General features: G+C 41.6%; 1 protein-coding gene across 2 annotated transcripts in view; it reads right to left on the reverse strand.

Moving 5' to 3' along the window:
• The window catches only part of notch2 (notch receptor 2), a 47,716-nt gene extending 35,036 nt beyond the window's left edge, over positions 1-12,680 (reverse strand). Inside the window, exon 1 of one of the 2 annotated variants that reach the window (XM_083940172.1) lies at positions 12,258-12,680. In XM_083940172.1, coding sequence (XP_083796298.1) covers positions 12,258-12,330 — 73 coding nt within the window. In that variant the 5' untranslated portion in view covers positions 12,331-12,680. The remainder of the gene's footprint in view (positions 1-12,257) is intronic. The other variant, XM_083940173.1, reaches the window with a different exon arrangement.
• Between the last annotated feature and the right edge of the window lie 10,653 nt (positions 12,681-23,333).

Consider the following 23,333-nt stretch of genomic DNA (forward strand, 5'->3'; position numbering starts at 1 on the left):
AGTATGTAGTGTACGACAAAAGAAAATCTACTTTAAAGGTTTATGTTCTTTTTCCATTGTGACTGACTATCAAACTACATAATAAAAGGCATTCATTCTCTCTATGTTCATGTTTTATAAAGTGTTCAGCCTGAGTCAGAACATAAACAATGATGGCAATCATATCACATTCTTACAGGGTTAGTAGTATACAGCTGATAAAAATAATAATATATATGTATTTTTTAATGCACTCATACCGGATTGGTACTCTGTATCCGCTGATACTCAAGTCCAGGTATCGGAATTTGTATCGGGAGGAGAAAAAAGGTATTTGCTGGTACACAGGGATTGGCTGTGGCTCTTTTTAGGAGCATATTTTATAGCTTGTTCTACAAATTCAATGCATATTTGACAAATTCAGTGTGGACAGAGAACATTTAATTGGATAGTCGGACGCTCACTTGCTGTAAAAATAGATTACCATATTCAAGATTCGATCTCCCCTCGAGATATTCATGTGATTACTCGTCCTGGTAAAACATTACTTGAGGAATCTCTATCAACTACGCAAAGCCGGGCTGTGGTCGCAGGGTGGCCGGAAGAGCAGGCGGACAGAAATGAGCCTTGACGAACACAACAAAGCCTAACTTTCTCCCCGCCATTGAAACACTCATAGCCAGACACATCAGCCATTGTGTGGCCTGCCAGAAACTCATGGCTCAAGAAGTCTTCATTCACACCATGAGAGCCTAACATTAAGTGTTATGTTCTCACTCCAGGGCTCGACAGTAATAGCTGCAAAACGTGCACACGAATATAAATCAATCAATTTGTGATATTTCTTAGTAATATTAAAACGGTTTTACAGACAGACGACACTGCATGTGTGCACAGGCTTCTGTTCTTGAGCAAAAGCATCTTTTCTTTAAGTTGTTTCCACAGTAAGTTAGTCTAATAAAGCTTTTATTCTTTTATGTCACATTTTAATTATTAAGCTGACATATAGGATAGGATCTTAATTAGTCAAAACATAAGGTGACTAAAAACGGCAACTGTATTTTTAGTTTTGGCAACCAAAAGCTGATGCCTGGTTGCCAGCCTGGCAACCAATTTCAAAAATTGCTAGTGTTGAACCCTACAGTCTCATTTTTTTAATTAACATTTAGTTCCATGTATAGTCTCACGTGTCTATGAATCCCCACTCAAGAGAGCTCACTATACAAAACTGAGGGTAGGTCAGCTGATTTCAAAGAAACGCCAACAATGTCTTCACAAAACAGTCATTGCATTACAGGAAGTGCGCTCAGAAATGGTGCTACTTCCTGCGCCTAGATTTATCACAGTGTCACTCAAGTTGATGAGTCTCTGTGAAGACTTTTAACTATTATTAACCCTATTTGATATGATTTTGTGGTGTTTAAAGTTAAAAATATTTTTTTGTAAGTGCTGAACATTCAGGGTACAGTCTCTGAACTGGTCTGGTCAGAGAGCGAGGGCAGAATATTGCCCTAGAGCCAGGCTGACAGACATAGTCCATTAGACATGGGGATACCATACATAAACCACTGTGAAATCCATAATCCCAACAAGCACGCAAACACACGCATGCCTCTATGTGCACAACTGCACAGACACCCACTGTAATAAAGTATCAATTGATATCAGGCTACTGCCGCAGTACAGGAGACCACAGAAAAATACTGTGCTATTTTAGGACCCTTTCTGTGCCGAGTAGACATACGGTATGCACACTTGATATGAGTCAACACACAAAAATCATGCACACATAAAAACAAAGCACAGAGAGAAGAAAATCCACACATATGCAAGTAGACTTGTGACACAGTGGAACTTTTGGTTTTCATCATGTCTGAAATGAATGCTAAATGTTTAATCCTGCTTTTGAATTAATCATAAAAAAAGACATGACAAGTGATTACTGTATAGTAAATCTTGGACATTTGGCAGTGAATAGAAAACTGCAAAATCAGCACAAATAAAAAGAAAAAAAAGTAATGCTGGTGGAAAGAAGGAGGGCTGAGAAGACCAATGCATACGGCAGAGGGAGTGAAAAATGGAAGCAAGACAGCACAGACCGGAAAAGGCTTCTCTCCCCTGACTGGATTGACGAGCTTCCCATGCATGCTGTCATCACGCCAGACGCAATGATCTTACCAGATTTGGGACAGCCTGCCTGCCTGCTATTACGCCATTTCAGTACGGGTCACAAATTCCCTGACTGAAATGTTGGACAAGGTTTCAGCAATCTCTCTCTAAAGAAAAACAAACTAAATGTTCACACACACATTCAAATGCCAGACCAGACTGTGTTGTCATCACAGACTCACATCACCAGGCTTGTGTCCTCTCTACCTGGCTGTTCTCACACTTCACTATCATTCAATAACAATTCCCAGGAATGAGAGCCTTGATAAGACCCAATCGACAAAGTCAACAGCGAAACTACAGGCAGATGGTGGGAGCTAAGAAAAAACACACATGGTCACCTGACTGAATGATTACTTTTGTTTGGACCATTTCTGATCAAAGGCCACATTCCTTTCCTCATTCACTACTACTGTATCTTCCAGCTGTGTATTTGTTGTGTTTGGTTGTTTTTTGTGTGTGTGTGCAAAGGTGATGGAGGGGGAAGAAGAGTTTAAGTGGAGAACGAAAGCTGAACAAAAGCAGGAGGATTTACAATGTCTGCAGTCTGGTGGGACTGGGAGGAGGGCTGTGTGTGATGGAAGCTGGATCTGTAAAGACGCCGTTATGCACAGTGTGAAAACGGAGGGTCTATACACACAGATGTTGAAGTGCTTTTCTCAAACTTTCCTCAATGACCTCAACATGATAATGTTAGTAACGTTTCAAGCATAGCTACAAAGTGCTTCGTAGACAGAGAACAAAAGAGATGTGAAAATGAAAATGATGAATGTGGAAATGTTAAAAAAGCAGAGCCTTCTGATCAGCTGAGAGTTGCAGTATGTAGATGTGGCAAAGGAAACCTATTCACTGTGGTGCTGTGCGGATATCAGAGAGGACATCTGAGCTGAAGAAATAGGTAGTGCAGTGTTGGTTTTAATTTCATATGCCGCCATCCCAGTGCATAGCTGAAACAATTGCTGTAACTCTTCAATAAGAAGCGAGATATATGATTGTTCCCAGCGAGCTGCGAGTGTATTGAGAGGGGACCACTATTAACTGTCTGCATTCCCTTCTTAGGAACAGTTATAAGTTTATAACACCAATAATTGCATATTTAGAAAATGACACCACTGAACAGCATGTTTTATATTCTATGACATTAGAATGAGCCATTATATACCTATAATAAGGCCCAGTCATGAAAAAAATACAGTGAAACAGCCGAAATCTTAAAAAAATACTGTGATACACATGTTTGGCAGGCCTAGAACTAGTTATAAGTATGTTTCCATCCACCTGTGCATATGTATTTTTCTTAAAAAGAAATAAATAAGGGTAAAAATAGCAGAAAACATAACCACAAAGTCACCTGTTCAACTGCACGAGGGGGCCAGCAGCCCACTCTCTATCGTCACACTGGCTTACAAGAGCTAAACAAAGGGTCACAGGAGACTTCTTCAGAAACGAGAGATGCTACAGAAAAACGACAGTGGCTTGTTGTTCTTGGCGCTCTAGAACAAAAAAAGTTATGAGTTATAATTGACATAACCTGAATCAACCCAGTAGCCCGAGACACTTTCTAGTCTCCTGGGTATTTAGAGAATTGAGAAAAAGCAAGCTCGCTGTCAGAGTCGCAGCTTGGGGCTGGCTTGCATCATCCTCATCATCATCATCAACGTAACTGAGGATGACACTAATTAGTCTGTCGAAGCTTTAAAGTGTACTTGCACTGCCTCATTTAAATGCACTGAGACAACTCAGATGACGTATCCTACAGAATTTGGTGTTGTCCTGACTTTTCCTCTTGTGGTCAAAATAGTGGATGCTGTTATATTTTGGTAGTAGATATTTGTGGTCCAATTAGGAAACTTTAAACTAGTGCCATCATCAGGTCGAAATATCCGAAATATACAATCTTTAAAAAATAAAGATCTGTCATGTGTCAGCTTCTCCAGATGCTATATATGCATTGCTTCTGCATTCATACGGCTAAGGCGCTGCCCCTAAGCCAATAATGGCAGGGAAACCCTGTTATTTAAAACAACTCTTGTGCATAATCAGAAGCTCCTTTGTTTTTCTCTTCCTTTAACTTTTCACTTTCTATTACTAGAGGCAGTTACTGAGCTGACCCCATTGCAAGTGGACAAGTGGTTTTTGTAAACTGCGGTGAACGGCAGCAACCACAACTACTTTTGGATTCATGGTGACATAAATTCCAGGTAAAAATAAGTTTAAAACATTCTCCTCTTTTTAAAACTGGGTATTTTTCTGTGAGAATCTGTAAAAACTGAGCCGTTAGTGTGAATAAAGTCGGAGAGAGAGCGCAGAAATCACAGCCCTTAATGGTCTACACAGAAGAAAAAAAAAAAAGGGAGAGAGGGAAAGTCAGGTTGATGTTGTGCTCAGCTGGCATTACGCTGGTTCCTCCCTCAGCACTCGCCACTGCTTTGTCACCGACACCACAGCAGGTCCCTAGAGGGATCCAGCCATGCCATGCGAAGAAGGGAAGGCTGTCAAAGAGGTAGAAAGAGGAGGGGTGAGGAAGGGAGAGAGATAGACGGCCTTTGGAGCTAATAGCTGAGGATTGAGATGGGGAAGTAATTAGGGACCTACAGACAAAGACTACACACGAATGGGTGTCCCTGAGCCCTGGCACACATCCATACAGCGGAGGGCAGGAAGTTATTCGCGCTGAGTGAGGAAGTAACCCCATTTCCTGGAATTGCTGTACAAGCCTCTATATCCAGCAGGCCAAACAGTCGCCATGGTAACTTGCAATAAAATACCCTTAGCTCAGCATGGAATGAGGGAGATGAGGCTCAAACTAAACACTATTACCCTGAGGGAAGCTTTACTGGCCCACACAAACAGCAGAGGAACCAAGGAGATGAAGCAGGCAGGGAAAGGCTTTAGTCTCCCAGGTCAGCCTCAGTTTAGAGGGTGGTGACATACTGTGACAGAAAGTTCAGTGGATGCAAACAGAAACAGCAAAAGTGTGTGATTATGAGGATGTCTCGAGTTCACCTCCTGGATCTTTATCAGGGCAGATCAAGACATTTTTAAATGCAACAGTATCTGGATTATTCAACCGGATCCATTGTCCTTTGTTCAATGTAACCCACTGCACTCTTGGTACACCAGCTGTCAAAAGCACCCCACCACCTGATGTAGCACACTGAAACCTCTTCCTGAACCTATTAAAGAGAAATTCACAAGTGAACCACAGAGCGGCATAAAAGTTATATAGCTGCCTGTACTTTCAGTCGATGAAAGTGAAATTAAGATGGAGAACAAATATCTTGACTGGGACAGCCCCAGTAATGAATCACCCTCCCAACCTCCCAACCGAGACAGTCGCTTGGAAAAGTTAGGAGAGTCTCATCTAAATGTGCTGGCCTGCTGGCTCAGAGAGAGTGTGTGTGTGTGTGTGTGTGTGTGTGTGTGTGTGTGTGTGTGTGTGTGTGTGTGTGTGTGTGTGTGTGTGTGTGTGTGTGTGTGTGTGTGTGTGTGTGTGTGTGTGTGTGTGTGTGTGTGTGTGTGTGTGTGTGTGTGTGTGATAAGGAAAGAGAGACGCAGACAGAAACATGGAGAGCAGACCAGACGAGAAATGAAGGGACTTTCCCTGGTTAATTCATATAGCCCCCACACCCCCCACCCACACACACACTTTTAATAATGATAAAACAAGACTATGTGCAGACATGTTCAGTTCCATCACATTGTTTACACAGAAATATTTTTAACGCACAACATCAATTACTGGAATCTGTGACGAATAGTATCCATAAATATATTCATATCATGATGATACTATATTCTAACCGCTCACCACTTGCTCCTGTGACACAAGCTGATACAGAGCTGGCACTAACTTTACTAAACAGCAGGGGTGACCACGGACACAATTTGAAATGATCACAGCATTATCGCAGTACGTTGTGTGAATCCAGCAGCACATGGTACAAAGTCAAAGTCCCTTTCATCCTATATTGAGTCAGACGTTGTTTTCAGAGTTTCAGGTCTTATACTGTGACAGATTCCAGTAAAAATGTTAATAGTTAGCATTTATTTAGGTATCAGAATTCAATCACCAGTATCCATCACAGTAATGCCCAATGACAATGAGATCTATTTTCTCATTTCGAAATACATGGCCAGGTAATTATGATAAATCTTTTTTCCCTGGCCTGGTTTGGCCAAACATACACACACAGAACTTCTCTCTCTGCTCGCCCCTAGTATTTCTTTCTCCAGACTCTGGGCCAAATAATAGTTTATATTCGTTTCGTGTCGGTAACTATATTCAACATATTTGAGGTTATATGTCAGTAACAGGGGAAATCACACCGCAGCTGAGTGGTGCGCTGGGCTATAACATAAGGCAACACAAGAGCATCATTGGGCCCTTTCGCGCAGAGATTCAGCGAAAGTGCCGCAATGAAAGGTACGCTTCCATGCCAGCAGGGGGAATAATGCCGCGCCAGTGTGTGATTTCACATACTAGACGGCATTGTGAAAGCAAAAGAAGAGTTGGTGTCCAGTGTGTGTCAATGGATCTGCACTGTGAATCAACCACTTGAACCCTACCCGACCTATAAATCGACAACTGTATGCATTATAGCAGCACATTCGTCAGTAGAGAGAAAGACAGAGGGACTGAACGCCGCGGCATCCGTGTGCGTATGCGTTTGAGAGATAGGGGAAGAGAAAGTGGATTATTGCACGCAATGTTTCTGTAAGTTATTAATAACTTAATGCTGCTTTGTCACTTTTTGACCCTCCTGTGGGTCAACTCTTCACAAATGTCTATTGTGAAACAGAATTGGGCACTATAATGTTCACAATAATTATCTTGATTTTCTTGTTTTCATAATTGTTGCAATAATCGGACTTGAAAAAAAAAAACTTGATTAATTACCCAGCCCTAAAAGTACTGAAATCAGACTGATTAGGTCTACAGTATATGCCACAAATTACAAGTGGTTGTAACAAAGGACTAAACTAATACTGTGACCCATTACAAAGTAGTTTCCCTCATTCTCCTACCTGATGTGCCCTGCTTGATTCAATACTCCATGCGCCCTGCCTGCCTGTCTCCAGGATTACGGGCTGTGTTGGTCAAGGAATGCAGGCCGCAGTAATTCCCTGTTAATTTGCTAACCTGTTCAACAGTGCAGACACAACGCTCTGTAATCCCCTCGACCTTCACAGTCACAAACACCACCTCCTATAGTAACAGTGCATGTGCTTCATGCAGGGCATGCACCTAGCTTCAATCACACTTTGACTGGTATTTGTTTAATGCGTGAGGATCAAAGTCACTATAAGCACTCTGGTCAAGCAGCACTGACGCTGTATTAGCAAGCAAAAAGGTAACACGCCCACGTCTATGACTTTCACCTTGTGTGCTATGCATTTACACTTTTAGACCTTAATCACAGTAATTCTATAAGTTTACATCTACTCTAAGCCCTCATGGCCACAGAGGCCCACACACTTGCATGAATGTGTTCATGGAAATACAGAAACACTTGCATCTGTAGTGCAGTGCCACAGATGTTCACCCACAGACTGACTCATACAGCTCTACACATTATTTACTACTCTCTCCCACTACAACCAACACCTACTGGGCTGAAACACACGTGGAGGACTGGTTTTTAAATACACTACTAATCGACAGGGTGGAGAAGGCTGAATTAAAATGTAACCTGAGCGCACACAGAAGCAATGGCAAATGTATCTTACTGGGACTACAGTGAACACATGAGAAGAGATGAGAAAGAAAGCAAAGGAAATAGCTTGGAGGGTGTCACAGAGAAGATGTCTTAAGTCACATTAACAACACAGCCACAAGGCAGTGGGTAGAGCCGGTGGTCAGAAAATAATGCAGTGTTGTAGGCAGCTCAATAAATATCTTTGTCTTTAGAGCACAGGGCACAGGGCACAGCATGGCGCAGATAAATCACATTTCACACTAGACTCCAGCTTGGGTCAGATGCAAGTAAATCATGGGCGGCACAATTGCTGGCCTGTGTCCGTTTGTATCCACAATGCAGTACATACACACACGCAAAATAGATACACACACGCAAGTCAGCTGTCTGCTGTTTGCACTGGGCAAATATATGCAACCATCCGCATGCCCACACCATAGGAGTAACACTACGTCGTGTGCCACAAAGATGGCACCTACGCTTCCTCAAGAATCACATTCACAATCGACTACAACACTGTGTAGCACAGTATTATTAACCATGTTCCTGCATCAGCACAGAGGGGCCTCATTGTCCTTTACAGGCCTTTAAATTATGATCGAACAGCAAATAAGCATTTATTCTATTTGAAAGACTTTCAGCACAATTTGTTAACCACTGGAACTTATTGGCAAATGTCGATGCAGCCTCTGGTATGCTGGTAGTGGGAGAATGTGTCACATATCAGCTTTTGCAGTGAGAGCTTTAGTAATACTGAGCAAAAAGAAAATGCAGACACTCTCATCTGTTTCAGACAAAAAAAGCCCCAATTCCACAGGAATAACATGTTTTAGCTGCTGCTGTTGCATGTGTTGTTGCGGTTTTAATAAGCATTTCCACTGCACCACTTCACAGCAGGGGATCATGGTTGTCGCCCGCAATATTGTGGCCCTGCTTAAGATAAGTTCACACTACAGGACTTTCAAATCATCAGATCACTGTAATGTTCGCACTACGTCTTGTAATCTTGAGTGTTAAAGTAGTTGTGGTTTTCACACTACATGACTGACCGGTGACACATAAAAGATCTTCCACCAGGAGGAATCCATGATGAATCTGGTCTCCAAACTATGTTTTGTCATGAAAAGACACGCGAGAAGTGACACAGGAAATGACGGGAGACTACCATGCACAAGACAGAATTTTGTTCCAAAAATTAATGTCCGCCCAAGACAAGCACTCCCAAGTTATTCATGTCGCATTTGCAACAATAAAACTAAGAATAAAAGGGTTATAGGCGTAATATCATTGGCACACATTCACAAAATAGCCTATTTCCACACGTCTTTAGTATATATAGACTGCTGTTCCCTGTAGATCCAACTGTGGACATTACACATACATACAATAGAGTTCCTATTGTTATAGGGGGCCCCTCCCCCAGGTTTTCCCTCAATCTGTGTCTTGCACTCACATTGGCTCTTGGTCTCCCCGACAGGTCCAGATATTTAGCCTGCTAGATAAGTGGAATGCGTCTGCAAGGCACGAGCGGGCGTCTCGGCTCACATCTATGAGCAGTTCACACATAGCACTCGAGTGGCATTTTGCGAGCGCCAACACAGATTTGCTTCTGGTCTGAAGCTTTTGTCAGGGAGCTCGACAGTCGTGCAGTGGTAACTAGGTATAAGGACTGTACTGTTCCTCCTCAACTGAGCTGTGATGCGCTTAACTGATCGGCTTCACATGTGGCAGGCATTAATTTAGCAGTTTGCAGCTGTTTTCTGATCCACGGTCATGTTCTATATAGGAGCTGTAATAATGCAAACCTGGCGCTTCACATTAAAAGCTTTCAATCTGCAACAAGCTTTTATTTTGAAGTAGGTAGAGGAAGTGCAAATGGCTCAGCATAGCAAGACAGACATTTTGACATGGTTTTACTGGCAAATAATTTTCAAATATTGCAAACAAGAAATTTGGTAACTGAAAAACAAAAACTCATTGAACTGGTTTAAATAAAAAGCTGCAGGCTACAGGTGCTAATTGCAGTATGGGCTATCTTCAAACCTCCTTCGCCTCATCAAATAGATACTTAGCACAAGTGGTTTTCCATATGACAAGAGGGCATAGAGACACTCAAAGAGATACTTTACCCATTTTAATCCAGGTCTGTGTCATGGCAATGTGGGCATTGTGTTCAGATGAACGCTGTTTGCTCTGTCTCTGTGGTGGAAGTCTCTGTGGAACGGAGCATCGGAGATATGCTGGATTTCTGCAGACCATGATGACGCATTACGTGTCATTTGGCGTTTTTCGCCAGATCTCCGATACTCTGTTCCCCTCGGACTTCCGCCTTAGAAGACAGGTCATGGCACAGAAATATGGGAAAGGTATCTCTTTAAGTATCTCTATGCCCTCTTGTCATATGGAAAAACCACTTGTGCCGTGCACACATCGCAAGCTGTGATCAAAGTTGCTCATGGTGTGTTCCATTGCGGCGCAGTGTCCCAACTATTTGGAGGTTTAGCTTTAGAGATAAAAAGGATAGGTGAGGATGGAGAAATCATGGTGCACAAAGTGTGTGTGTGTAAGAGAGAGAGACGGACTGAATGGAGAGAGAGAGAGAGAGAGAGAGAGAGAGAGAGAGCGAGAGAGAGACTGAACTGAGAGGGAGGGAGGGAGGAATGTCAAACACCAACAACATTCCACTGCCTCTCCTTGCACTGCCTGCAGCACTTCTACATTGTATTTTCTTCTTTTGTGTAACTTCTCTGTTGACAAGCCATCTATAGTCCATGAAAAAAAAATGTGAGAGAGAATAGCAAGGCTGCATATATCTACTTTGAGCTAAAAGGTGGAAAAAAACCCACCTGTGAGATGAAATCAGGTCCACTGTCTTGGCACTCTTACATAAAGTCTAAAAAGGCAACAGAGTGTGTCTTATGAGCAAACCCCTACACACACATAGGTATGAAAAAACGCTACTATATCATTGAATGGTGGTAAGAAACATGGCTTCATGAAAAAGGGCAGATAAGGCAGACAAACATTCACAAATTTACTGATCACCAGGAAATTAAGAACTTTACCTGTAACTTTATCAGGGTAGCCTTTCTGTTTTTGCACCACTGTTGCAGAACAGCTTTATCGTGCTTTCAGACTAAATGCATATAAAATTACTATAAGTTATGGAGAAACAAACATGCACACTGTCAGTCAAATGTCTTTTTTTTAACATGCCTATATTTAGCATATTAGCTATTTAGTTTTTTGCAATTTCAATGCAAGGGAATCTTTCATATGTCTGAGTAATTCCTAATCCACTGAGAGCTAACCCAAGTATGTTAGGAACTGCAGGTCTGGACTTATACGACTGGACACTAATTAGTGGTTAATTAAAGACTGCACTAGAAAGTGAACCACTTATCCTTTGCTCTGTGACAAATGAACAGCGTGCCTGATTTGAGTGAGAGTTTCTCAGTTTTTACACACCTCAATAGTTCATTTAATTATGAGTGTGCACTTGCAGTTGACCCACATGTAACTGGCAGTGTTCTGTAGTTGGGTACTTCGGTTGGGTGTTGTGTGGAGGGAAAAATAAATGTGTTTCCCTGTGAAACTAAACCATAATGATATTGGTGGATATTGATCTAAAAATCAACTTTTATCCCTCCATCACTGTAAGCTCTCTTAATTCATCAGAGCAGCCTAAACATGGCTTAAGTGTCCATTTTGAATTCTTTGCTGCTCAACATCTGGGCAGTGGTGCGACTCAGCTCAGACTACTGTCAGTAGCAACAGCAGGCCACAGTATCCATACTATATTATATATTATAGTAGATTATATTATAAGGAACTTAACTCTAAGAAATAGACACAAGGCGAGGTTAGCTTCAGTTTTTACCAACCTTATGGAGATTTGCAATCAACTCTAGCCTTTTAAACTATGTGAAAACAGTCCAGCAGATGTATTGATGGTTTGTTAGTAGTTAAAAGAGTAAAATACCACTTAATGACGTTACTAAAGGTGAGCATTACAGTGACACACTCGACATTTAAGGATGTTTGGGGACACAAGTTCCTCTTTAAAAGCAAAATACAAAAGAACCACGGTTACAGTGCTTTCTATAGGTCGCCCTTTTTATCTAAAAGTTACTTTCAGGAGGTGTTTAAAAAGAAACTTTGTATCAATTTAACTCAAGACACAAGAGTACGTCACCAGCAGAGTGTGTGTGTGTGTGTGTGTAGAGAGAGAGCGAGAGAGAGAGAGAGAGAGAGAGAGAGAGAGAGAGAGAGAGAGAGAGAGAGAGAGAGAGAGAGAGATGCTATGTCTGCCCCGTGCGTCCATCAGATGCAGAGGCAACAAAATGACAAGTTATGAATTATTAGGAAATAACAACACGGCTTCATTGTGATCATCATAAACACACTTACCCAAAGAAAGGCGGATGAAGCAGAAGACAAAGACTAGTGATTTGCCCGAGGAGAAACCGGGGATCTGCTCCATATTTTCTGTAAAATCCACATAAGGTCGCCAGCACAGAGTTGAGCTTGTGGGTTGAGTTTGTTCTCAAAAGAAAAAAAAAAGCCTCGTTGAAAACAAACAATTAAAATACCTTTTAAAAACGACTCGTACCGCCCAATTACAACATCCCTGTATTTGTTTTACATGTGTTCTCCGAGACGTTTCAATAAAATAAACGATTTAACTTGTAGAAGTAGTCGCGCGCACACACGGCACAGAGAAAAGTCTTCACCTCTCCTCGCGCAGTCACCGAAGTCACTGCGAGCGAAGGGGGGAAAACACATATCCTTCCGCCGAAGTCAGAGGGGATCTATCGACGGTCTGAAAAGATGGTTAAAAACGCGTTTAAAGCTTAAATCTAAATTAAAGTGATCGTCTCCGCTTGAGGAAATTCACATAACTCGATTTAATCGTCAGTTTGTGTCCTGGACACGACGTAAAACACACATTAGGAGTTTTCTTTCTCGGTGTCGCCGCGGCGGAGGAATTTGTTTTCTCATTTTTCTACTTCTCGGAGCCTGGTATGACTCAAAATTAACCCGTTCAATGATTTCTTTTTTTTTTTTTTTACATTTCTCCCATGAACTGCACGTTTTTTCCCCCCGATATGTCTTTGAACACCCACTCTGTTGTTCACTGTTTTTCGTTGCCGTCTCTATCAATGTGTGCTCAGGTCTGCGGCGTTTTCAGGTAACTTACGGGTTTGATTTGGAAAGACTTTGTAGAGGTGCACGTAGATTTAAAGAAGAAAGAGAGAAAGGTGGCTTAACGATGCATTCAAAACCAACTCACTTTGCATGTTTGCTGTGGCTGAGGATCCATACAACAGGGGTTTGTTACTGAAGGAAAGACAAATGAGTACATTAAGTTTGCATTGCTGCAGCTTTTTGATGCAGTTTACCTGCAGGTTTCTAGTTTGCACCATTTCTCAGGTGCAGATTAAGTTCTGCACTATTCCCAGCCTGCAAGATGTTGGTATAATACTTTGTAAGTGGGGAGATCTTTAACGGTTATATATATAGATATTTATATACAAATTAATGCTTTTCTTCTCCAAAAGACAAACACCATACTCCCACCCATGACCTGTAGTTTTAGTGACTTTGTTCTAATCAGAGCCGAAACAATCACTCAATTAATCAATCAGCAGAATATGAATCTGCAGCATTTTTGATAACGGATTATCGTTTAGGCTGGTTTTTAAGCAGAAATGCCAAATATTCTTGACTGTGGACGTTGGTTTTTGTTTTGTTTTTTTACATAACTTTACTGTTGTTGGACAAAATCTCTGACGCTCTGGGAAATTTTGTTATATTTCAAAATTCTTTGATATTTTATAGATGAACAGAGAAAATGATCATCCTGCTTAATCAATAGAGTCACTTTAGGGGTGGCAGTAGCTCAGTCCATAGGTGACTTGGCTGGGAACCGTAGGGTTGCTGGTTCAAGTCCCTGTGTGGATCATGTATGAAGCGTGGACTGGTGGCTGGAGAGGTGCCAGTTCATCTCCTGGGCACTGCTGGGGTGCTGTTGAGCAAGGCACCAAACCACCAACTGCTCGGGGCGCCTGTCACTGGCAGCCCCCTCGCTCTGAGATCTCTCCATTAGTTGCATGTATATAGGTCCTGTTTGTGCATGTGTGTATTTCAGGCCTGTGTGTGTAACATGATTAATAATAAGAGAGAAAAAATTAAATTTCCCCGTGCAGTGAAGTAATTCTTCTTTAATACGGAGGTCATCAGCATCTTGCATAAAGAAACATTTTCCTCATTGCTTACCAGAACTACAGTAATTCACAGTAGATCATTTCTTTTTTTTTAAATCACATCATATTTTTTTTGGAGAGCAAAAAAGAGAGAGCAAGGTTTCGCACTAACATTTAAAACCATGGTTGAAGCCCAACGTTGCCCTTTAATCTCCTCCTTTTTGCACAGACAGACAGACACACTCACACTGGCTTTATAAACTGTTAGTGTCCACAGTAATCCCAAACTAATTATCTCTTATCAGCCCGAATGATCCAGGTGTAAATCACTGGCTCATCACAATAACAAGAGCACGTCTCATCCCACTGATTTGTTTGTCTTTACACCCCGTTAGAGAAACATTGCAGAGCTCCTGCTGCTGCGACCGGCCCTCTGTCCTCTATTCAACCCTGCTGAAAGGCCTGGAACCGGGGGAGAGCAAATTGATCTCCTCAGGGGTCCGTATTGACAATGCTTTTGTTGCTGTGGCCAATGTCATGCTCTTGCTCTACATGCATGGGTGGGTGTCAGGTGCTGGCACTACAACAAACGCTTTTCAGACATTTGGTCAGATGCTGTTTTTGTTGATAAACCGCAACTGGTGTTTGCTTATTCTTCCGTCAAAGCATATAAATCCACTGCCGCAGATGCATCGCTCTCTGACTTGCGTTTTTGTCCGGTCATGTTTTGTCACAAGATTCTAAATTGAATTCAGAATTCCTCTGCTGCGCTTTGATACGTCTCTTATTTCACAGTGCAGCCATTGGTCATGTGAGCCAGTGGTAATGTGATTTTAAAGGGAAAAAATCAGAGGATCGCTTGTCTGTAGCACTGTTTTCGTAATGATGTCACTCCAGATGTGGGCCTCTTTGGTTTGGGGAAGATGGGGTGAAAAGGGTGTGGATCTGCCTTGTGAGCAGAAAACGCTGATTAGTTCCTCCTTTCTATTGCTCCGATGAAAGGCTTCTACCACATAAGTCTAATACAGTTTCAAAGAGGAGAAAATAAACAGTGTTGGGAAAGCTCAGTCTCACTGATGCTTTAAATCCTTTTGGACCTTCGTATTAGATGCATCAACAAGCCCAACTTCAGATCTCTTCGACATACATCTCCTGAGGTTTATCAGGTAAAAAGTCTGCCTAGCTTATTACAGATTTGTCTGTACCGAAGACATTTACATTAAAAACCAATTCTATCAGCAGCATTAGTGGGTTTGTTATCAGAGCTTCAGCTTTAAAGGGAACGTACTGTGCTCATTTTCAAGTTCATACTTGTGTTTTGGGGTTAAGAACACGTTTACATGCTTTATTATTAAAAAAAAACACATTATCGTTCTGATCCTGTCTGTCTGAATATACCTGGATTCACCCTCTGTCTGAAACGCTCCGTTTTATCGCCTGTCTCTTTAAGCCCCCCTCCCAAAAAAGCCAAGGTTGCTCTGATTGATCAGCATTTCCACGTCTTCCACATCTGCGCAGCACTTCATTGCAGCTGAGGAATGACTGTAACGGCACTGTAGCTGCACTTTCTACCTATATAAAGTATAATTGTGAAATCACAACCGTACAGAAGTCCTGACGGCTCGTTTTATGACAGTTTCTGAATACGGGCTGTGTGCATTTATCTGTGAATTGAGTGTTTTAATGTTTTCACGGTATCTATACAACACCTCGACCGGCTTTTTAATAAAAAAAAGACATGGAAATCGCCCTTTTTACAACATGGGACGTTTAAAACAGCACATTTTACATTTCGTTTTTTGTATTTGCGGTTTAATGCACCACAGAGAGAAGAAATAAAACGTTGCCGTGATCAGAGCCTTCAGCCTCTGTCACGCTGGTGAGAGAGTTGCTTTCATCAATGTTGGGGCTCTTCACACTGATTTGAAGCTCATCAGTCAGGGTGACTCCAGCTGTCAGACAGTAGATTTATACTGCAGAACATGGTGTTCAGCAGGGCAAATAGTAATGACTGATTACACAAGAGAGTATGAGTGTGTGTGTGTGTGTTCTTGTGCACTCCCCTTAACCATAAACACGCCATCTTCCCCCAACGTGATAGCCATGGGAAACCAAATCAGTGTCTGTAATTCAAGTAGAAGTCACCCGGCCTTTACGTTCTGGGATGGCAGGCAGGAGAGGCAGTATGAAGTGTATATATGATGCCTTTCTATAATTAGTAGTGGCAGGGACTGATTCACTTTTCCCAGCTGTGGCAACTGATTTGCGAGCATAAACAGTCGTGCATAAACCGAGGCTGGTCTTGGTCTTGGTTCTGGATTCTTCTACGCACTTCAGAGACGTTTAATAATCATGCTTTTTTTTTTTGCACCAAAGCATTTTGCAAACTTTTAACCTTTAAAGCAGCTATGTACGCTACACTAAGAGATCAGGTTTCGTTAACACAAGTGTTGATCAGCAGGCATTTTGTGCTGGCTTTGCTGAGCATTCGTGAACCTTGCGCACTGGGTGTGAAGTTTTGATGCCCCCCGTGCCCTCGTCAAGACGGAAGCATCGTCTATCTAATGTCGTCCTTACTGTGTAAGCAGATCCGGGGGACAGGAAGCTAAAGGGGGTATATTTAGGGTTGATTATAACCTTCTATTGCACTGACCTGTTTTGACGGCTGTAAATAAAGAAAGCAGCCCACAGATAGCTTTACATTTGTATTACGTGTGTTCCTGTTCTGTAAGAGTAAAGGTTTGAATTAAATCAGCTGGGGTGGAAGGCAGTGTTCTGATCTGTGACTGTGCCCATGATAACAAGTACTGCTGAAGAGCATATCACATCAGTTTAGTTTCAAATCGCCTAGACACAAGCATCAACAAGGGGAAGTTTGGCCGCTAGAGCGGGGACATCAAGATGAGAAGCCCTATGGTGTCTAATTTACAGAAGGATGCAGAGCTGATTAAAGAGTTTCTAAGTGTTTACTCGCAGTAAATCATTTTCCTGTGTGAACTCAAGGTTATATGAGTCAAATGTCAACATTGGGGCAGATAATGTGCACATAATTTAAAATAGCACACAAATCGGCACTAAATCAGTGTAATCATTTACCTGGTGGGAAATAAACATACCTGCGCAAGTAGTTTTTATTGGCCTCATTTTTATTTTAAAATAATAAAAGTTGTGCTGCAGAATAGACATAAAACATGGCATTTTATAGTGTAGTCGTTGCATGTAATCACTCAAAATGAAAGATAATGAGGTCTGAAGTTGTGTAATTATTTGATTTCTTGTCAAGCTGATGCATCACTTTTTAAACCCCCGCACTTAGCCAACAGCAGCATGTTGCAAAATGCAAAACAAGGAACAAATTGAAACATCATCTACAGTAGTTATCACCATGCAGCTTTGCATATTATGTTACAATCAAGTAGCATTTTGCAGTTGTCATCTTTCTTGAGAAAAGCAGGGATTTTGTAAGTATATTTGTGTGAGAAAACAAGATAGTGTGTTTGAGTGAATGCGTGCGTCATGGCGTTCCACAGTGGTCAAAGGTGGACTGTCAGCGATCGTGATGTAGGTAGAAACCTCAGCGAAAGGGGGTCCCTGATGAGAAAAGGGGAGTTGACGAGGAGAGAGGAAACAGGTGATGAAGGAAAGGTGTGAGGAGGAGGGATGTGTTTGTTTGTGTGTGTGTGTGTGTGTGTGTGTGAACACGTCCTGTAAGGGACCTAGGGCTCTGGCAGGGCCAGGTGGACAGGAATGTGTGGTTGTGTGGATGGGATCCTCCCTTGAGCGCCCCTGCCTGCCCACCGTCACCCCACACTAGCAGGCTATTTATATTGCACTGTGGGAAAATAACGGCCCGGCAGTGTCATCTGGGTTCTGCAAGGTTTATACCCCCTACCCACACACACACATACACACACACACACAAACAACCACACACAACACAGCCACAACTCCAGGGCAATGTGGAGCATAAGTGGAATATTTGCCTTGTACACTGGCTTAATCACTGCAGGTGCATTCAGGATTAAGATGTTTTAGGACAGTTTAGATTCAACATAGATTTGTGCAGAGGAGCAAATATCTAAGCTAGAAAAACAAGGCAACACAATAGTTTGTTATACCTTTAGGATATTGAAGCTATGACTAGGAATCACATTTGAAATACATCAATATTTTCCGTGTACAAAAATGCACACACACACACACGGTGCGCATGTATTCATGCATGCAGGATTCTCATTTGAGGAGGGCAAACATTCTCCAATCCAGAATGTGCTTCAGGGTTGAATATAGTTTTACTGTCTACTGCGGGACGCAAATATGTAGCTAAAAATAAGATAAAGGTGTGCATTTTTAAATTTCTTAAGCATGCAAACACGCAGAAACAGATCCGATGTACACTTGACTCACAAAAACATCATCTTCCCAAAAAAGAACAATTACAATCACATTTTATTAGACTGAGTTTTCTCTACAGTTACTGTAGGTGCCAGCTGATTCAGTGAGGAAGACACAAATAGTATGATGAATGTGATTTAATGTGGAAATTATGATTTTCACCCAAAATGCCAACATGATTCTAATGTCACCTAAACCCTGAACCCTGAGGCCCAAAACAGCGTTCACAAAAGTTGAAGATGAAACAATGACTTTTAAAAACCTTCTGAGAAGAAACATCTTGGGCTGGATGCCTGTGGTTGTCGTTAGCTGCATTAAGAGTGGAGGTATGTTTAGGTGGTGGGACTAATTTAGTAACGGGAGTTATAGTAGAGGACCTGACGTTAACACCATAACCTCTGCATGTTATCCGCTGCTGGTGATATTTGGATTTGAGAAAGTTCAGTCCAACTCCCACCCAAGGTCGTATCAACATACATACATTAAAGGGAGGGACACATTTAAGCACACATGTATGGACATGAGCACACACAAAAATACTGACACGCACATTTGGACCCATGCCCTGTTCCCTGAGGCTTAAGGGGTGCAGTAGGTCAAACTAATCTTCCACGGTCCATGATGTTTAACACAGACGGATCAGAACAGCAATAGAGAAGAGAAATTACCCTAAAAGATAAACAGGAGTAAAACATAGTGCGTGGGTTGAAGTGCACGAATGATTAGTTTGGTTTATTTCTGCCATAAAATAACAAATATACAACACACTTGCCCAAATATAGATAAAACATTAGACCTGGAAAGAATTCAAATCACATGAAACACGGACATGCAAGGAAAAATTCAAAACATGAACAATGTGATGCATAAATCAGCAGTGTGAAACAGGATAAAGACTTGCACATCTCTAGCACTTTGAGCATTTCTTACATGTTTGTGTTTAACTCACATGCTGAAAGTTATAGAGTGTAAAGTGAGTGTGCTCGGCATATCTTTCAGGGTTAATTGTGTCATAAATTCACAAGCTGCTAAAAGACAGGCATGGCTGGAATTCACACTTAGGCCTTCACTTTCTCAAAGGCACAACTCATGCATTGTATGTGTCAGATATGACACTATTAATAAACCAACTATGTTATCTGTTTCGTGAAATGGAGAGATAAATGGGAAACGTAGGGAGACGAGAGAATGATTTGAAAACAATTTAGCCTTTCCATGTGATGAAGGGTCTCAAATTGTAAAAAGGGAGATTTTCATTTCTATTCCCGTATTCAGAAACTGTTTCTTTAAACAAGACGTTAAAACAGATATCAGAGGGTGGAGAAATAGTGTGCTTTTGGACATACATGTAATGAACCCGAAAGTCAGCACAATATACCATTAAATATTAATCTCAGACAATTCAATATTGCAGAGGTGTGTTTTGGAGCAGTCCTGTGCAAACCATCTCTCCCACTGTGACATACATTTAAGAAAGTCTTTTGTCACTCCCCTTTTTCACTTTCTCTCACTCTTCTCTCTAACCACTGTATATCCTGTTTTTGTTTATGGCATGTTCTCACACCTAAAGGGAAATCCTCAAAAGCCTCAATATAAGTTGTGGGTATAAATGTAGTGATGGGAAAAAGGCTCATTTATTACATCGGTTTTATTACGGAGTTCAGATGCCTGCTCTCAAGAAGTATTATGACGGCAAGGTGTGAGGGGGCCATCGTTGGTCTGTGGTGAGATGATAAAGAACACACAGAGTGCAGAGCAGGTCCGGACCTGTGGAAAACACTACACACTGACCCCCCCTGTGAGAAGTTCCCAGTTCCCAGGACCCGGTGTGTGCGTTTGGGGGGCAATAACTCACCAGGTTCCTTGACTTCCTCTTTCGGCCTTCTGCGTTTTATGACCCTCTCCTCTGCCATACAGCTGCTGCGTTTGCAGCTTCCCATTGCTCTGATTGGAGTAGACGGGAGTTTGAGGGAAAAGGATGAAGGGGAAAGATGAGGAAGCAGCTGGGATGAGGTGGGAAGCTGGTTAGATATCGTATTGAGTACTTTTTTTTAATCGTAGCCATTACAGATGATGGGATGAGCACAACTTCCCTTGTTGTGGTCCGCATCTTTCTGTACCTTCACACCACACTACATGTATACAGTGGGAAACCACTAGCCTGATAATCAGACTGGATTCCCACTTTATATTCACTTAACTCACACATTATTCCTGTGTGAATGGCTGTGGGGATGTTAGAGCCCTGTTCTTCCAAATCTGCAGGGGGAGAAAGAGTTTAATTAAGCAATACCAGTTGATAAAAACACATTAAGCAGTATTTTGTGTATACAAACGCCGGGGATGGCAATGTAGGCCCTTGAGTTGGTCTCAACAGCTATTACATGTCTTGTACGGACATTTGTGGAGCCCAGAGGATGAATGTAAATGACTTTTGCTATTAGGCTGACATTTGTGGTTTTGAGTGAAATATCTCAACAACTATTTCATGGATCGTCATGACATTTTAATCAGAATCAGAATCAGAAATACTCAAATAATCCCAGTCGGAAATTATTTATGCTACGAAACTCCAGATATACAAACAACACATATTATACAGGCGGGGGGAGACGGTCCTCTAGGCGGTTTGTATTTTTTTTTAAAACAATCACAATCGTCTTGGGGAGCGCTAAGCCCTAGATGCAGCAACAGTGTCCTTGTAAAAACAGATAGCGGAGATAGCAGTGGCCTGACCAGACTTTATACACTGCACCGTACATCCAGTAAGCAAGAAAAGTGCTTCACAGATCCAAACTAGGTCCGCTTTTAACCCAGTGAGTTTTAGCGTACTAATTCATTTTGTGACTTTTTTTCACCACTTTTTTTGTCACGTCCTGTCAGAAATCGAGGTTTACTCACCCTGAGGATAGTAGTTGTCAGAGTGCAGAGTGGCAGACCCCTAACAAACATTTCAACAGTGTGGCGTCCTGATGATGAGATCAGAAGTTCAGTGGAAATTAGCAACACTGGGTAACAATCAAGAAATTTGCAGCATGTTATCTGTTTCACAAGAAGTTGAAAGCTCACGTGAGGAAGTTACCTTGACGGAAACAGGACTGAAACTCTCGTCACATCTGAATGTGCATGCTCGACTGTTCCTGTGACTTTCAGAGGAACTGGCTTAAGTTGAAGGTGAAGGTCAAGGTCACGTTGTTTTAATGTCCTGTTTCTTTAAGATTACACAAGACGCAGGAGAAGTCGAGTGTGTGGGTGGATGGTCTTGTGGTTGTGTCTGTGTCTTTGACAGGAAATTTAATCAAGATAGGTAATACGAGTTGCCTACACAGCACATTTTGTTCTTTAATACTGATAAATGTTTAGAAGGCACGGCAACCTTTCTACCTGTCTTGGTTTGTGAGTTAGTGTATGTGTGTGTGTTTAAATCAGCCCATGTGTGTTTAGTACATGCGCCGTATTCCTGACCCTTGATCACACAAAGTATTTTAATCCAATCAGCTTCGTTTTCACATGACTGTCACACACTCACTGCTGCTATGGTAACCTGCAGAGGAAGGAGAGAAAGTGCTGGAGTGAGATAGAGGTATGTTGTCCTCTCTTTAATCTCTGCGACATTTAGAAATAGATTTTACTCTTTAACTACACAAGTTTCTTTCTCTTCCTTGTTTCGGACTTCACAAAAATACAAACCATGATATTTTAAGGAACTCTAATGAGCGACTTAAGAACGTATAGCAGAGGAAGAAAAGACACTGTTATCAAGTTCAGACATGTGGGAGATTACCAATAACGAGAAATCCATCACTTACAAACATACATATGCAACAGGAAATGGCATTTTCTGTCTGGAAAGTCAGTTTTAAAACCCAACAGGTTTAAACAAAGAGAGAATGATTGAGCAAATGATGACAACTATAGGGTATGACTGAGCTTGACAGAATATAGACGGCGTAAAGCATAGGCAGTGTCACATACACGTATACAGGCACGATTATAGACAAATAATAATCTACAAGAGACAGTTAGTAAAAAAGGAAGATTTGCAAAAAGAATCATTCAAGTATTGAAAGCTGATCGGGTGGAACAAGATTACAAAGGATAACTTTGATCACTACTAAGGCCAAACTCACAAATAGCCACTTCCCTAGAGAGGTGAAAAGGTTAGCCTGTGCCCTGTGGTTTGTTTTTGGCACGCTACCCTCTGCTGCTTCTCATTTTTGCTTTGACATTTCCTGTTCTACCTCAACTTGAAGAGTCAGCCTGCTGCTCTGGAAGCTAAACTAGTTGTTGCATTTACTGTTATGTGCCAGAAACGTGCATCTGAAACAGGCCGCCCCTTTTTTTTTTCTCTCTTTCTCTGATGCCAAGAGCTGTAGCCTATATTTTTTCCATGCTTTAAAACGAACCTATGATTTGGAGCTCAGCTAGCAGAAGGCCACTGTCCGCAGCAGAAGTTGCAAGTCAGGGAGATTTTGAGCCTCATATTTTTTTGAACTGTATCAGTGCAACAGTAAGGGAAGCACTCTACCTGCTGGTCAAGAGAGGTATTACCAGACTGTAAACACCATGAAATTGCACAAGGGTAGAGTCAAAGTATTTCTGGTAGATGTAGTGTTTTAAAACAATAGCTGTGGAAGTGAAACCAACAACTTATGGCTGCCTGGAAATGCCCTCAGTCATTTAATTTCCTACTAAGAAGTTGGGGTTGCCTATGTGTTTTTTTTAATTTATGTTTTTTCCCCATTAAAGAGTGTTGATTTCCATTAAGTCTTTTTCATACTGTATATTACTCAGAGTCAGGAAAACCTCTTAACAGTTAAATCTCACGCTGTTTAAATGACAAAGTATAGAAGTCTCTGTCTTAGATAACACTCAGCCTACTTTT

This window comes from Echiichthys vipera (assembly GCF_963691815.1).
Source record: "Echiichthys vipera genome assembly, chromosome: 3".
Lineage (NCBI taxonomy): Eukaryota > Metazoa > Chordata > Actinopteri > Perciformes > Trachinidae > Echiichthys > Echiichthys vipera.